Consider the following 16,891-nt stretch of genomic DNA (forward strand, 5'->3'; position numbering starts at 1 on the left):
CCTTTTTTTCCTCTTCATCTTCTAGTTTTGTGGTGGTTAGCAAGTCACTTCTTGTTGCATTACTGCCACCAACTGGAGCTGAGTGGGACTCTAAATACTATTTACGTAAATATGAAAAAATAATAAATAATATTAATACTACAGAAATGTTCTGTAGACCTGGGCTAGTGTTAAAGGTGCATGCTACCACACTATTTTTGGAGTTTACAACCCAATCCTTTTGTCGACAATGTAAAGTCAATTTAAACTGGAACTTGGTAGGGTGGCACCTGGAGTGGCCAATCAGATTCCAAAGGTGGCATGTGCCACCCCAGGCCACTCCCTGGACACGCCCCTGGCCGTTTTGCAGACTGTAACAAACAATCATGTCCTCCGCTGCCGCGGCAGGTTCCACGTGGCACACGAGTGTGAAATTGCTGAGTAGATTATGCGAGTGCCTTTGATGCCAGCTGCTGCTTCCTCTTTACAGGTCAATACAGATCAAACGCGGCTGATAACGCGTACAGCGATGCCAGTTTCTGCTTATCTGTGCAAATATCACACCACGAGCCAATCTCAGTAGAAATAAAACGTATTTATTGATACAAATCTTCTATGCAAGATCATACAGGAAGATTCATTTGTACATTTGCACCTGATTCACTCAATAAGTACATCATTGCTGTAAATAATAACACTCGAAGCTCTGCTTGTTAAGATTGTGCCAGTTATTATTGCTGCCGCTCCCACATATCAAGAACCCTTTCTGTAAAATACAAAGCTAATAATTATAAATAGTTGCATCATTGACACATAATTGAGGTTTAGCCTGGGGCTGACCCATTCATAGCTCTCGGCTTAGCCACCGAGGAGCCAATAGCACGCCTCGCCACCCTCTGTCAATACACCTGGTCCGACCTATCGGCTGAGACGCAGAGAGGAGCCGATCCATCGCATCGACAGCTTCTTCCTCTCTCCCCTGTGTTCTCATTAGATCAACTCTATTAATCTCCTCATGCATCTGTCTGTTTGCTGCAGGTTGGGGTGATGGTGAAGCCTGCGGGGGTTTTCCTTCTTTTCTGTCACATCTGAGGAAAAAGATTTCTGTTGTTTTAAATTTGTGCCGTTTTCATCGCACACAGCGAAGGAAACTGCACGTGTTTGACTGCATTAAAGGGTTTGTTCAACACTTTCAGCTCTCAGGCAGAGAATTAGATAAACGGATCAATAACGCACTTTTCTTTCTTTTCTTTTTTCTGTTTTTTAAGAAAATCTGTACAGTAAACAGAAGCCGTGTTAGCTTAGCTCCTCACAAAGACAGACACACTGCGGAAAGGGTGTGATTCTGTCCAAGTGTGACAAAATGTTCCCAGTGAGATCTCCAAAGCTTCAAAATGTACGTTTAATTCATGCAAAAGCAGCAGCTTTGTGATTTACCATAGATGTTACCGTCTTATGGCTGGATTCTGTCCCCACTGAGAAGTGTGTTGACATAAAATTGGCCCAGATTGTCTTATTTTAAAGGTGTGGAACGCTCGTGTAATCAATACGTTTGCAGTAGTGTCTAGTAGGAACAAATGCCTTTTCAGGTCATACTCCGGGGGGAAAAAAACACTGATGCACCGTTTCCAGGATTTGCAAGTGAGTCAAGTCTCAGCTGAGCTTCAGACGGCAGGATTCGGACTCCCATTTCCTGATATTTGGACATCTCGCCTCTGATTTGATGACAGAAACACGACTCTACCACTAACTTGCAACGTTGATGTTTTATCTCCACAAATAACACAATCCTGGAGGAGTTCTGCTGTGTGGTGGAGTTGCTAATGCTAACGGTTAGCTTCTACTAGCAGAGACGTTCGCTGCTGTTTTCTGGACGCTAAACCAACAACAGCCTTCCCCGTCGTGAGTCAAGATGTCCATGAATGTTAAGTGACAGTGTGACGTAGATCTGTCAGGCTTTTCTGTACGGAGCGTTTTTCCGTCTAGTTTCTATCAGAAGCTAATGTGGGAAATAGAGGCAAATAGGAATAGGGGTCTCTGATTGGTTAACAGCAACACGTCTCTACCATTGACTCTGTCTGCTCTGCAACGTTGATGTTTTATCTCCACAAATAACACAGTCCTGGAGGAGTTCTGCTGTGTGGTGGAGTTGCTAACGCTAACGGTTAGCTTCTACTAGCAGAGACGTTCTCTGCTGTTTCCTGGACGCTAAACCAACAACAGCCTTCCCCGTCGTGAGTCAAGATGGGTGAGTCCATGAATGTTAGTGACAGGGTGACGCAGATCTGTCAGGCTTTTCTCATCCTAGAGTTTCACCGTCTGTTTTCTACCAGAAGCTAATGAAGGAGATAGGTGTAGGAGACTATTTTCAAGTCCAGCCTGCATGAAACACCCAGAGTGACCCGTTAGAATCAGAAATCAGATGAAAAAATTACTTTTCAGTGTTCCACGCCTTTAAAGAAAAAAACAAACCCAGAGAATGTTGAACAATCCCCTTTTAGACACATGCTGCTCTGCGCGCGTGCGTCAGGGAACCCCGGCTGGTGCTGACACCATCCGGGTTTTTGTTGTACACGAAGCATCACTCAGGAACTGAGTTGAGGCGAACGGGGGGGTGTGGCGCAGCCAGGGTTGACGTGTCAGTCACGTCCACCGTCGTCACTCCCATCTTCTTCAGGGAACGCTCGTCTGTCACAGAGATGGAGCGAAAGAAGGCAGGACGGGGGGCTCCCTGAGAGTCTGAGGTGGAGAGACAGATACAGTCTTCATGTTTTGACAAAACAAGTGTATTTCAGTCTCTGTGTATAAATCAAACTAAGAATGTGCAAATAAAACACGGGGAGAGACTAAATGAGACAGACGGTGGATGTGGAGGAACATCTAAAAGGAAAAAGGTGAATGCTTTCTTTGAATTCCTAATGCATTAAGAATACTTAAGACCTGTGTCATACACTCCAGCTCCCATTAGTCTAATCCCTCATCGGTATGCAGCTCACGCGGCCAAGTTCTTATTAGATTCTCTGGAGTAAATGGCATCCATTTACTTTTATTACAGCAGATGAATGAAACGAAAACTACAGTGTTGGTGAGTCTGTGCAGGGCTGGGCGCTGTAGCAGCTTCTGGCCTGCAGGGGGTCGCGGCAGTGCAGCGAGCTGCAGCAGGTTGAGCAATGACTGCAGATTGGTTGCAGCTTGATGTCTCTCATCATCAAGAGAGAGAGAGAGAGAGAGAGAGAGAGAGAGAGAGAGAGAGAGAGAGAGAGAGAGAGAGAGAGAGAGAGAGAGAGAGAGAGAGAGAGAGAGAGAGAGAGAGAGAGAGAGAGAGAGAGCGAGAGAGAGAGAGCGAGAGAGAGAGAGCGAGAGAGAGAGAGAGAGAGAGAGAGAGAGAGAGAGAGAGAGAGAGAGGGAGAGGGAAGGAGAGAGAGAGGGGGAGGGAGGGAGAGGGAGAGAGAGGGAAGGAGAGAGAGAGAGAGGGAAGGAGAGGGAGGGAGAGGGAAGGAGAGAGAGAGGGGGAGGGAGAGGGAAGGAGAGGGAGAGAGAGGGAAGGAGAGGGAGGGAGAGGGAAGGAGAGAGAGAGAGAGAGAGAGAGGGAGGGAGAGGGAGAGGGAGGGAGAGGGAGAGCACAAGATGGTACAGACCATATGGGGAATTCTGCCTTTGATTTCTCTCATTCGCTGCTGAGCTTCAAGAGATGAACCAGCAGGGGGCAGGGCGGCCACACACACACACACACACACACACACACACACACACACACACACACACACACACACACACACACACTTGCATGTGCCCCAACCAGGTCTGACATTTCCAGCTAAGAGCTGTGACGGTTGCTTATTTACGTTGGGGTGTCTGCTGATGAGGAGGATGCAGCAGGTGGCTGCATTATCACTTCATAAACCAGTCCATCTTTAACTTACACACACACACACACACACACACACACACACACACACACACACACACACACACACACACACACACACCCTCTGTTTGTTCCTCCGTGTTTTGCTCTTCTTCTCTTTGCGTTTTCCTTCCACAGATGTTCTCCAGCCATCTGGGTTCTTGTTGGGCACAGCGACTCCACTAATCGTCCAACCTGCTCTCTTCATGCACGTCAGCATCCGGCTGCTGTTGCTCACACTAGTTTGTAGCTGCTCTTTTTATTTGGTATCGTTTTGTGAAAAAAGAAAAATCAACAGGAAATAAATGAAAAATAAAACCTGATCAGATTCATAAAATGATCTAAAAATGGGTTCTACTTCTTTCCCCTCCTGCTTTTTTACAGAGCAGTGAAATATAAGGACAATTAGCCGAGCACAAATATACATTTCAGACCCGCTGCTCTTTCTATCCACGCCTCATTGCCTTTGCCGTCTTCACCTCCACCTCCACCTCTCTTTGCCTCCACTGCTCTCCCATGCAGCCCCCCCCCCATCCCCCCACCCCCCTCTCTCAGGTATTTGCAGCACGGTGCAGGTCAGCAGCGGAAACCTCACCTGAGTTGTTCTGGCTGCACTTGACTTTGCTGTTGGTCGTCTCTTGCATTGCTTTCTCATATTTTCTCACCTCTTCCAAGCTCAGCCCTGTGGGGAGAGCAAAGTACAAGCATGCACGTGCACGCACACACACACACACACACACATGCAGGAAGCATGAAACAAAGTGGAACGTGTGCGCTCAGATTTTCACAGAGTGCACACGTTCCATCATTTGCTTTTGCGGATTGCGACACGTTGACCCACCGTGCCACTCGTCGAGCCACGCCACCGCCTGCCTGTGGGCGACTAGAAGAACGTCTCTGATGTTCTGAAATTATGAATGCAACAAGACCACGTCAGGACCTTAAACACACCCGCTGTGTGCAGCCGGCTTCATTTAGATTTAATCCGAGTCAGGAATTGTAAAGTTTGGGAAAGAAATCCAGTCTCACTTGAACACGCATGAAGAAAAACATGAAGATTTAGTTCTGCTTCACGGCATGAATCATGTCAAAAGCTAGCCGATGTCCTCTCTTTGCTACACCAGACGCGGCGCAGAGGTCGTGTGAGACTCGCCTCCCTCGTGGTGTTAGTAATTAAGCTAATGTCCGGAAATTAATGCAGTGGTGATTTATTTGTGCAAACACGTCACAAAAGGCAAACTAGTGCAATAAAAAACAATCTGCGGCGAATGAGAATTGCCGCTTTGTCCTCAAACAAACAGCTTCTCCAAATCAACAGCGAAGGGCGAGAAGGTCAACGCTCACTTTGTGCACGAAGCCCTCCGTCCTGCTCTGGAAGCCGAAGACCTCGAAGCTGCACCACACTCTTTTGTAGGAGCACATGATGGGCTCGTGGCCGTCTCTCCATCCTCGCTCCAAAGGCCCTCGGCTGGTTTTATCTGACCGCCAGAGACTCAGATCCTGAACACAACAAGCAGTGAAGGGTTAGAGCTGAGTCTGCAGGAACTCATGAAGTCTTCCCAGGCGTGGACTACGGATGTCCGTACACGTGCTGCCAGCTTGTTTATACACGAGGGTGCGTGTTTGTGTTCTTTGCTTGTTTGAGCATGCATGTGCGCTTGTCTGCAGCGGTGCTAAGTGCTTGTGTGCATGCTTTTTTTTTTTTTTTTGCACGCAAACCTATGAATCCACCTTTGTTGCTAAGGGCTTGCAGGCACTAAAGAAGTGTGAAATCTTGGATGAGAAGGAACGGAAAAAGGAAGAGAGGCTGAGTCGTGTTTTCTTTTCAGGGGAGAAAACCCAAAGCCAGTAAGGATTTGGTGTAGTGGATTATAATTTGTGTCCACATATTTATAGATTATAAATCCTTAAGGAAGAGTTTAACGACTGTGTGCTGGGTGTCCAGTTTCATTGCTTCTATAATCAATTTCCAGCCGAAAGTCCCCGTAAAAAACAGGAACTGATGTGTTTACACTTATGTTTATGTGAGAATGAAAAAAGGATATATATATAATGGATTGGGCTGGTGCACATTATAAGAGCTAAAATAAATAATTTAGAGAAACTACTAAACATTTAGTGGTGCACACAAAACAAAAGCAAAAAACTTTGGCTAAGTACAGACAGATTTGTACTTAAAGAGCAAGTCACCCCCCAAATCGACCTTTTTTTGCTGATAAACTATGTGAATGAGTGACTAATCATGCCTAAACACGTGGAGACAATAATTTTGCACTTATGCGCATCTTAGTTAAAATTTTAAATTTGTGCCTAAAACTGTAAGCCTTGTGCTGTTGTCAGGCAAAAACTGTGCACTGCATTTGAATTTAATCTGCCATCGCAATTGGCCAAGAGGTACACTATGATGTTAGCTGGTACATTATGATGTCACAATGTTGTTGTGAGCCTGTGTGTGTGTATTTGTTAGCGGTTTTGCCCTCGGTCTGCTAGGCAACAGCATTTGTTGCATTTTTCCAACAGGAAGTGTGAGTGGAGCAAGACTCTGGTAGGGGGTGACTTGCTCTTTAAAGACCAAGTTCACTGGTTTTAAACTCATCTACAGTGCTCTCTAGCAGAAATGAGTGCTGCGTGAGTCGTGTGGAAGTAAAGCTCTGGCGCTTCTGCTTCAGCAACTAGAAGTGAGCAGGAGGATAGGGGAGCAGAAGACAGCCGGATTTGGAGTCTTACTTCCTGGTATTTGGACATCTCTCCTCTGATTGGCCACATGACTCTACCATTGACTCTGTTTGCTCTGCAATGTTCATCTCTGTAAATAGCACAAGCCTGGAGGAGTTTTGCTGTGTGGTAGAGTTGCTAATGCTAACATAGCTTCTACTAGCTGTGCAAAGGCGGATGAGTTCAAGAATGTTAATTTTCTAATCCGAGCATTTCCACGTCTATTTTCTATTGGTGGCTGCTGCAGGAAGAAAAAGAATAGAATAGAAACTATTTTCATGTTTATCCTGTATGTTAAACTCAGCGTGACAATCATATTTGAAATATGACAAATAAAAACGGCAAAATAAAAACCTCCTCCTTGAACCGTCACCTTATCGTGGTGGAGGAGTTTGAGTGCCCTAATGATCCTAGGAGCTATGTTGTCTGGGGCACTTAGTGCCCCTGGTAGGGTCTCCCATGACAAATTGGTCTTAGGTGAAGGGTGAGACAAAGAACGGTTCGAAGGATCTTTCATGGCGGTTAAAACGAAGAGTCGGAGTACCCGGCCCGGAGGGTTACCGGGGTCCCACCCTGGAGCCAGGCCTGGGGTTGGGGCCCGTGAGCGAGCGCCTGGTGGCCGGGCTTTCGCCCATGGGGCCCGGCCGGGCCCAGCCCGAACCGGATACATGGGCTCGTCCAACTGTGGACCCACCACCCGCAGGAGGAACATGAAGGGTCCGGTGCAATGCGAATCGGGTGGCAGACCAAGGCGGGAGCCTTGGCGTTCCAATCCCCGGACAAGAAAACTAGTTTTTGGGACATGGAACGTCACCTCGCTGGCGGGGAAGGAGCCGGAGCTTGTGGCAGAGGTTGAGCGGTACCGGCTAGATATAGTCGGACTCACCTCGACACATTGCATTGGCTCTGGAACCCGAGACCTGGAGAGGGGTTGGACACTCTACTTTGCTGGAGTTGCTCCGGGTGAGAGGCGGAGGGCTGGGGTTGGCTTTTTGTTAGCCCCGAGACTCTCTGCCTGTGTGTTGGGGTTTACCCCGGGGGACAAGAGGGTAGCTTCCTTGCGCCTTCGGGTCGGGGAACGGGTCCTGACTGTTGTTTGTGCTTATGGGCCAAATATCAGTTCAGAGTACCCACCCTTTTTGGAGTCCCTGGCACGAGTGCTAGATAGTGCTCCATCAGGGGACTCCATTGTCCTGCTGGGGGACTTCAATGCTCACGTGGGCAATGACAGCTTGACCTGGAGGGGTGTGATTGGGAGGAATGGCCCACCTAATCTGAACTCGAGCGGTGTTTTGTTATTGGACTTCTGTGCAAGCCGCAGTTTGGCCATAACGAACACCATGTTCGAACATAAGGATGCCCACCGGTACACTTGGTACCAGGGCAGCCTAGGTCACAGGTCGATGATAGATTTTGTAGTTGTATCATCTGACCTGCGGCCGTATGTTTTGGACACCCGAGTGAAGAGAGGGGCGGAGCTGTCAACTGATCACCACCTGGTGGTGAGTTGGATCAGATGGCAAGGGAACATGCCGCGTAGACCTGGCAGACCCAAACGCATAGTGAGGGTCTGCTGGGAACGCCTGGCAGAAGAACCTGTCAAGACGGTCTTCAACTCCCACCTCCGGCAGAGCTTTGACCACGTCCCGAGAGCAGTGGGGGACATTGAGTCCGAGTGGGCCTTGTTCCGCTCTGCGATTGTCGAGGCGGCTGTTGCTAGCTGTGGCCGTAAGGTGGCCGGTGCCAGTCGTGGTGGCAACCCCCGTACCCGCTGGTGGACACCAGAGGTTCGGGGAGCCGTCAGGCTGAAGAAGGAGGCCTACAGGGCGTGGCTGGTCTGTGGGTCTCCGGAGGCAGCAGACAGGTACCGGATAGCCAAGCGGGGTGCAGCAGTGGCAGTTGCCGAGGCAAAATCTCGGGCGTGGGAGGAGTTTGGTGAGGCCATGGAGAAAGACTATCGATCGGCTCCAAAGAGGTTCTGGCAAACTGTCCGGCGCCTCAGGACAGGAAGGCAGCAGCTCCCTCACACTGTTTACAGTGGGGATGGGGAGCTGCTGACATCAACTGAGGCTATAGTCGGACGGTGGAAGGAATACTTTGAGGAGCTCCTCAATCCCACCTATGCGCATTCCGAGGAGGAACCAGAGCTGGGAGGCCTGGGGATGGACTGTCCGATCTCGGGGGCAGAAGTTGCTGAGGTAGTCAAACAACTACACAGCGGCGGAGCCCCGGGGGCGGATGAGGTTCGTCCTGGGTATCTCAAGGCTATGGATGTTGTAGGGCTGTCATGGTTGACACGTCTCTACAACATTGCGTGGTCATCGGGGGCAGTTCCTAGGGAGTGGCAGACCGGGGTGGTGGTCCCCATCTTTAAGAAGGGTGACCTGAGGGTGTGTTCCAACTATAGGGGGATCACACTCCTCAGCCTCCCTGGAAAGGTCTACGTCAAGGTACTGGAGAGGAGGGTCCGATCGATAGTTGAATCTCAGATAGAGGAGGAGCAATGTGGTTTTCGTCCTGGCCGTGGAACTGTGGACCAGCTCTATACCCTTGCAAGGGTGATGGAGGGGGCATGGGAGTTTGCCCAAGCAATCCACATGTGCTTTGTGGATTTGGAGAAGGCTTATGACCGTGTCCCCAGGGGCACCCTGTGGGGGACGCTCCAGGAGTATGGGGTGGGTGGCTTTCTGTTAAGGGCCATTCAGTCCCTTTACCAGAGGAGCGTGAGTTTGGTCCGCATAGCCGGTAGTAAGTCGGACCTGTTCACAGTTAGGGTTGGACTCCGCCAGGGCTGCCCTTTGTCACCGGTTCTGTTCATCACTTTTATGGACAGAATTTCTAGACGCAGCCGTGGTGTGGAGTGTGTCGAGTTTGGTGGCAGGAGAATCTCGTCTCTGCTTTTTGCAGATGATGTGGTCCTCCTAGCTTCATCCAGCTCTGACCTTCAGCTCTTGCTGGGTAGGTTCGCGGCCGAATGTGAAGCGGCTGGGATGAGGATCAGCACCTCCAAATCTGAGACCATGGTTCTCGACCGGAAAAGGGTGGCTTGCCACCTCCGGGTCGGGGGAGAGGTCCTACCTCAAGTGGAGGAGTTTAAGTATCTTGGGGTCTTGTTCACGAGTGAGGGTAGGAGGGATCGGGAGATCGACAGGCGGATTGGTTCGGCGTCTGCAGTGATGCGGACGCTGAGCCGATCTGTCGTGGGGAAGAGGGAGCTGAGCCAGAAAGCCAGGCTCTCGATTTACCGGTCGATCTACGTCCCAATCCTCACCTATGGTCATGAGCTTTGGGTAATGACCGAAAGAACGAGATCGCGGATACAAGCGGCCGAAATGAGTTTCCTCCGTAGGGTGGCCGGGCTCAGCCTTAGAGATAGGGTGAGGAGCTCAGACATTCGGGAGGGACTCGGAGTAGAACAGCTGCTCCTCCGGATCGAAAGGAGCCAGTTGAGGTGGTTTGGGCATCTGGTCAGGATGCCTCCTGGACGCCTCCCCGGGGAGGTGTTTCGGGCATGTCCTGCCGGCAGAAGGCCCCCGGGTCGACCCAGGACACGTTGGAGAGGTTACATCTCTAATCTGGTCCGGGAACGCCTTGGGGTCCTGCCGGAGGAGCTGGTGGACAAGGCCGGGGAGAGGACGGCCTGGAGCTCCCTAATTGGGATGCTGCCCCCGCGACCCGGACCCGGATAAGCGGAGGAAGACGACGACGACGACAAATAAAAACGGCTTCTCAGTAAACTTGGTCTTTAGGCTTTTCCATTTAAATTTATCTGAATTTTATTCATTTATTCTTGAAACACATCAAGAGCCACACTTTGAACATCTTTATTAAAGGTGTGGAACACAAAAAAAACATTTTAATGATTATTTCTGATTCTAACGGGTCACTCCGAGTTAAACATGCAGGCTGAACATGAAAATAGTCTCCTACGCCTATCTCCCGCAGTAGCTTCTGATAGAAAACAGACGGTGAAACTCTAGGATTAGAAAAGCCTGACGGATCTACGTCACACTGTCACTAACATTCATGGACTCACCCATCTGGACTCACGACGGAGAAGGCTGTTGTTGGTTTAGCGTCCAGGAAACAGCAGAGAACGTCTCTGCTAGTGGAAGCTAACTGTTAGCATTAGCAACCCCACCACACAGCAGAACTCCTCCACACTTGTGTTATTTGTAGAGATAAAACATCAGAGTCAGTGGAAGTTGTGTTGCTGTTGGCCAATCAGAGACTAGGAAATAAGACTCAAAATCTTGTTGTCTGTAGCTCGACTGTGATGTGGCTCACTTCTAGCTCCTGAAACAGGCGCACCGGAGCTTTATTTATTTTTTTTTTTTCCACTGAATACGACTTACAAGGCATTCGTTCCTACTAGAGACCACTGCAGGTGTACTGGTTAAATAAATGAACCCCATTTTTAAATGTGTCTTCTTTAAAATCTCAACTTCTCTGCTGTCTGTCTGAACAGCGTCATTATGAAGAAATTGTTTGTATCTAACCACTTGATCGACGAGCTAACGGCTAGTCCAAGTAGCCCCAAGACCAAAGTAAACGATTGCAGCTCTGAAACAAAATGATCACAGCTACTGTGGATGTTTCTTTAAAGGGTTTACTCTGCAGCCAGTTCCACATCAGTTGGTTATTTCCAAACGTCTCTGTGAATATTTGCTAGCATAATTAGCAGCAGCGGCTACATGTTTTATTTATTTATTTATTTATTTTGGTGCAGGACGCACCTCTGAGTTTTTGTAGTGCTTTTCCGGGATCGGGTCACTGAGGATATCCAGGAAACTCACGCTGTCAGCCGGTGTTGGCGCGTCCCCAAATACCTGCATCCAAGACAGATTAAGTGGTGGTGGAGGGGTTCATCCAGAGCAATGATAGTGCACACACACACACACACACACACACACACACACGCACGCACGCACGCACGCACGCACGCACGCACGCACACACACACACACACACACACACACACACACACACACACACACACACACACACACACACACCCTCTCCTTACTCAGCGGAGAGCAGGATAAGAGTAGATAAGTAACTGTGTAGAGAACGGAGGTCACACACCACAACACCCCTCACTACTGTACGTCCCACCCGGAGGCCTTTGGAGGAAATCACACTGGAGCAAACAGATGAGAGAACAGATAAAGAGAGAAAAAGCAGTGGAGGGAACGGGGGGGAAACAACAAGGACACCAGAGGGACATTAAAAAGCAGGTAAAAGAGGTGCTATGAAAGCAGAAAACATATTTTTTCCTGAAAGAGTTGGAATAAAGTCAGAAAAGCTGCACTTTTGCCTGACCTTGTTTAAATGAGTTCTAACGCCACACCGACGTTGTTTATTTCACAGCACGAAACAAACAAATAAGATAAACGTGGGGTAAGATAGCAGCTTCTGTTCCTCTGCTGTGTCCCGCCAAGTTCCCGCTCCGGCATGTGCCGAATGAGTTGGCGGTTTCGGACTGTTTTAATGTGTGCTCTGGACGGAAAACTCACACACACACACACACACACACACACGCACGCACGCACGCACGCACGCACGCACACACACACACACACACACACACGCCAACTTTCTCTTGGTGTCTTTGGTGGCCTGGAGGTCTTTGTAAGGCTCTTGTGTTGAAAATGTCCCTAAAACATCCTGATAAAATCCACAAAATGCAAATGTGATCATAAACACAAGGATTGCTTTGACTTGTCAGATTTGTGTGTGACTATAGAAAGTTGTTCCCTTCCTCGGTCCAGAAGGATGAGGCTTTGCAGCTATGAGTGTCATACACAGTGATGTTAACCAAGCGGGACTTTTCTAGCGTGCAGCAGAGCTCTTCTCTTTTGTCAGCTGTGCTCATGCGGCCCCTTTGGTCTGCAGTCTGTTGCGACACAAAACACGCAGGTTGCAAGTGTTACTATCAGAGGCAAAAGTTATAAGTCCACAGCAAAGTGCTTTGTTGGAACTTTGCTCTTTTATTTGATGAACTAAACAGAAATTTTGACTGATGGTGAAACACTGACTCCACACACAAGTGTGACAAACACTTCTAATCAGGAAAAGCTCCGTTTTTATTTCATTTAATTTTTTTTAGGTCTGCGCGACGTCAAAGTCGAGCTGCTTGTGAGTGAAATGTACTTTTTACCAACTGGCGTCAACGTAGGAAACGAGAGAGCAGCAGAGAAAGCAGAGCCCTCAACCAATTAGAAAAGTTAGCGCCGAGCACCGTTTGAAAGTTTCTGCACTTTTAGGAAGTTAACGACGACATTCTGGGGCAAAACCAACAGAAACTAAGGTTCCCTGTAGAGTTTATCTGAATGTCCTTTGTTCTTAAAGAGCAAGTCACCCCCTACCAGAGTATTACACCGCTCCCACTTCCTGTTTGAAAAATGCAGCAAATGCTGTTGCCTAGCAGACCGAGAGGGCGGAGCCGCTAACAAATACACACACACACACACACACACACACACACACACACACACACACACACACACACACACACACACACACACACACACACACACACACACACACACAGGCTCACAACGACATTATGACATCACATGGTACCAGTTAACGTTCTTTTGGGGCTGACTTGCTCTTTAAGTAGTTAATTCAGTGAAGATTTAAGTACATGCAACACAAACGCTTCACTTAAAGCTGTGATGACCCCACGTGCCCCCGCCCCCAGTTACCCCTCTCCTTGGGTATCTTCCCAGCGACGCTTTTGTCGGAACCAGCAGAAGTGCGGCAGATGGTCCAACAGCTGCTCTCGGTCCAAGAGGTGTTATTGGTGGAGGTTTTCAGACAAGAGACCCACTTTGATACATTTATTTGTTTTTAAGGGTTTTTTAACTGCTTAGGGATACTTAGCTGATTTGCTTGCTTTTAGCACCCTCTAGCGTCCGTTTGTAGAAAAGCAATGATCTCCTCGCTGTACGCTCGTCTTTGTAACACCTGAAGCAGAAATGTCTCCCAGCGTTCCTAAGTGTCTACGGGAGTGATTCATCACTAGTTAAACAAATCAGCTGTGTTCATGATCTAAAGCATCCAAGAAACGCGCCGAAGCCAGACGGCTCAGGTTGGTCAGACCAATGTTTTCTTAAGCCTGATTTATGCTTCTCCGTCTGCGTCAGTGCGGAGACACGCAACGCCATTATCCGTCCTTGCGTAGGGCTCCGGCAGGCACGCAAGTACGTACGGAGTCGAGCCCACTTTTTTAAACATCCGTCGAACGAGACGGATTACGCAAGCTTGTGATTGGTCAGGACGCCGCAGTTGTTTACAGCGCCGCCATTGCAAAGAGAGCCGAGGATAACTAGCGGCAGACACGGAGAAGCTTGAAGAATACCTCGCGAAAAAACTCTAAAAATATGAACGTTTCATCCTTCCGTGACTGGAGGAGTGAAAAGATGCGCAGCAAGCGTTTTATTTGTGGACGGAAATGACAGGAAACGTGGGTTTAGAGGTGGGGAGCGCATGAAGAGGTGGGAGAATGAGAGACAAATATGTCCGTGTTAAAAGTCTCTTATATACAAAAAACACAATATAAACACACGATCTTGGACCGATACATGACAGGATACCACAGAGCAGCGCTACGCCCTCTGTTGTCCTGCCGGGGAATTGCTTTGCAACACTCTCCAGGAGACGGAGAAGTAAAAGAGCAAAACGCTTCCGTCAATCCGTGCGTGTCTGTCCCTTGCGGAGCTGACGGAGAAGCATAAACCAGGATTAAGTCCCAACAGACCGGACTGGCTACTGTGATGTTGCAAGTGCGATATTCTGGCCACAGGGGGCGACTGGCCTTTAATTAAAGCTTCCTTTATGCATCTTTTGTATTTCTGTTGTTCGGTGTTTATGATCCTTGTGGATAAGATGGATAAAGGAAGCTATAGATATAAGGAGATGTGGATGAGGGACCATGAACAGAGACGATGGAGTTTACACATTGGATCGTGCATGGGATTGCATCATCGGAGAGGGGAGGGCGGGCCAGGCAGCAGAGGGCGACAACGTCCTCTGCTGCCCGCGGATAAACAGAGTAGGAAGTGACGCCACCATCAGCGTCAGCCTGATGATGTTTGCAGCCGCAAACGAACCTGTCAGCAAGGTAAACCTTATCTGTGTTTTAACCCTCTGGGGTCCAGGGGGCCGTTTTTGACTCATTTAGAGTTTTCCTTTGTATTTTCAAAATAAAAACCATAACCACTGCCTTATGTGTTATCAATCTTTTCAGTACAACCTGGACTTTATGAATTTATACTTATTTTTTACATTTGGACATAAAGGGGTTGCATATTAGACCTTAAATCACTCAAAAACATAAAATCCGAATGGGAAAAAAGTTGTTTATTTTACTGTGAAACCAACAAACATTTATGACGAATGTTTTTTATACTTTAGAATGGTAATCTAGACTGTACATTAATAAAAAATATGAATAAATATAGCAAATAACACAATTTTAAAAATAATATTAGCCCTCTGGGGTCCAGGGTGTAAATCACTGTTTTTGACTCATTTTGGTTTTTCTTTTGTATTTTCTAATAAAAACAATAAATATTGCCTTATGGGGTATCATTTTTTTCAGGACAACCGGGACTATCTGAATTTTTACTTATTTATTAATTTGGCAATAATCTACATGCATTTTGGAGTGGGGAGTGGCGCTGTCAGCTGCGCGGCGCCGCCAACTCCTCTTGTTGGATCTCCGAGGAGCTGGATCTCTGCCTTCATCCTCTAACTCATCATGACCCAACTCTTCTATGAGGAGGGATGGATCCGCCACATCGTCATCAACATCCTCGCTATTTGCCTCAGACTCCGGCTGTGAGTCTCCATCCACTTCCCCTGCTTCCGGATCGCTCCAAAATACGAAGTTTACCGTCGTTACTCCGTTCGTGCCACCAGGGGCGGATTTAGGACTGAAGAAGATCCGGGGCTTAACACACGTGCGCGCGCACACACACACGTGACACGCACTAGTCAACATCATATATATTAGAAATCACAAATATTTTCAAACAAGACTCACAAACCTGAGTCAACACCAGTCTCATCAAAGCTGGGGTTCTGTTGCCGTACTTTTGGTCTAAAAAACGTCCTCATGTCCATCTTCACTCATACTTTTCAGGCAGAGAGTGTAGAAGAAGCCGGCTGCTGAAGGGCTTCTTCTTCAGTGGTGGAGGTTCAGGCAGGCTGTATACAAACTACTGCCAGCTGCTCCCTCTCTGTTGGACTTTGGTACTGCATGTTACTTCCACGTTTTAGATCCGGAGCTTTTCATAAAACATTCGGGGCTTGAGCCTAACGCCGCCCCTGCGTGCCACTCCTTTCCCCGCCAAGCGGCTCCTTTTTACGCACATCTCGTTACTCGTGCGGCCTTCCTCTCTCTCTCTCAGCTACATAATGATGCTTTTTATCAACTGAATATGTGAGACTTCCACCAACAGCAAAAGAATCATGTTTTTGTGGGTTTTTTATGTTCACAAGCACATTCCCTCTCATGGATTACTAAACTGCTGTTTTGACAAGTTATCAAGTTGTCCAAAAATAGGTAGTTTTTTAGTTTAGTATAACTCCGCTTTTACGTTGCCTATTAACACAATTTAAAAACTGGGGTGTAGGTTATAATCTCCTTTTTAAAGCTGAATTGAAAACGAAACTCAGGGAGGCGGAGTCTTGCTGCTACAGCGTCCCAAATCAGGCCTGTTCAAAAGACGCGGATACGCGTCCACGGACCCCAGAGGGTTCAAAAAAGGACCAAAAATGGAATTAGAGGGCAACGTCCCTCTTCGGCCATTTTCAAAGAAGAAAAACTGACACCCTCCCAGCTTGCTGTAACTTTCCCTCCTACATGATTGAAACATTAGACTGTTTTGTGTGTTTATCACAGTAAAATTCTTACATTTTGTACCTTTAAATAAATACAAATTATATTTATGTAGCCCGAGAGTGCCTGCAACCTGATGACTTTGGCCCTCGCCTTGAAAAGTTCGGACACCCCGATCTAGACGCGCTGATTACTGCATCAGCAGATCAGATACTTGTTAGCACAAATATCTAATCAGACGCCCCCATAGCAGCAGCTCATAGACGTTCATACGAGTCAACAAGTCCTAACTGACTGTTGGGGCCAGATGGTCTAGTCCAGCCTTTCTCAAATGGGGGTACGCGTACCCCTGGGGGTACGTAAAGAAACTCCAGGGGGTACATCAGAGAAGCAGACTGTGTCTAGAAAAGAGCTTGATCACAGCAGTTGCCTCCCTGCCA

General features: G+C 48.0%; 1 protein-coding gene across 2 annotated transcripts in view; it reads right to left on the bottom strand.

The window, feature by feature from the left end:
* Positions 1-555: 555 nt before the first annotated feature.
* The window catches only part of pitpnc1b (phosphatidylinositol transfer protein cytoplasmic 1b), a 37,090-nt gene continuing 20,754 nt past the window's right edge, over positions 556-16,891 (bottom strand). Inside the window, exons 6-10 of one of the 2 annotated variants that reach the window (XM_015950365.3) lie at positions 11,338-11,430; positions 5,231-5,386; positions 4,728-4,791; positions 4,482-4,568; positions 556-2,718 (exon numbers count right to left, since the gene is read on the bottom strand). In XM_015950365.3, coding sequence (XP_015805851.1) covers positions 2,561-2,718; positions 4,482-4,568; positions 4,728-4,791; positions 5,231-5,386; positions 11,338-11,430 — 558 coding nt within the window. In that variant the 3' untranslated portion in view covers positions 556-2,560. Of the gene's footprint in view, positions 2,719-3,395; positions 4,137-4,481; positions 4,569-4,727; positions 4,792-5,230; positions 5,387-11,337; positions 11,431-16,891 lie in introns of those variants that run through there. The other variant, XM_070551164.1, reaches the window with a different exon arrangement.

This window comes from Nothobranchius furzeri, chromosome 5 (genome assembly GCF_043380555.1).
Source record: "Nothobranchius furzeri strain GRZ-AD chromosome 5, NfurGRZ-RIMD1, whole genome shotgun sequence".
In the NCBI taxonomy this organism is placed as follows: Eukaryota; Metazoa; Chordata; class Actinopteri; order Cyprinodontiformes; family Nothobranchiidae; genus Nothobranchius; species Nothobranchius furzeri.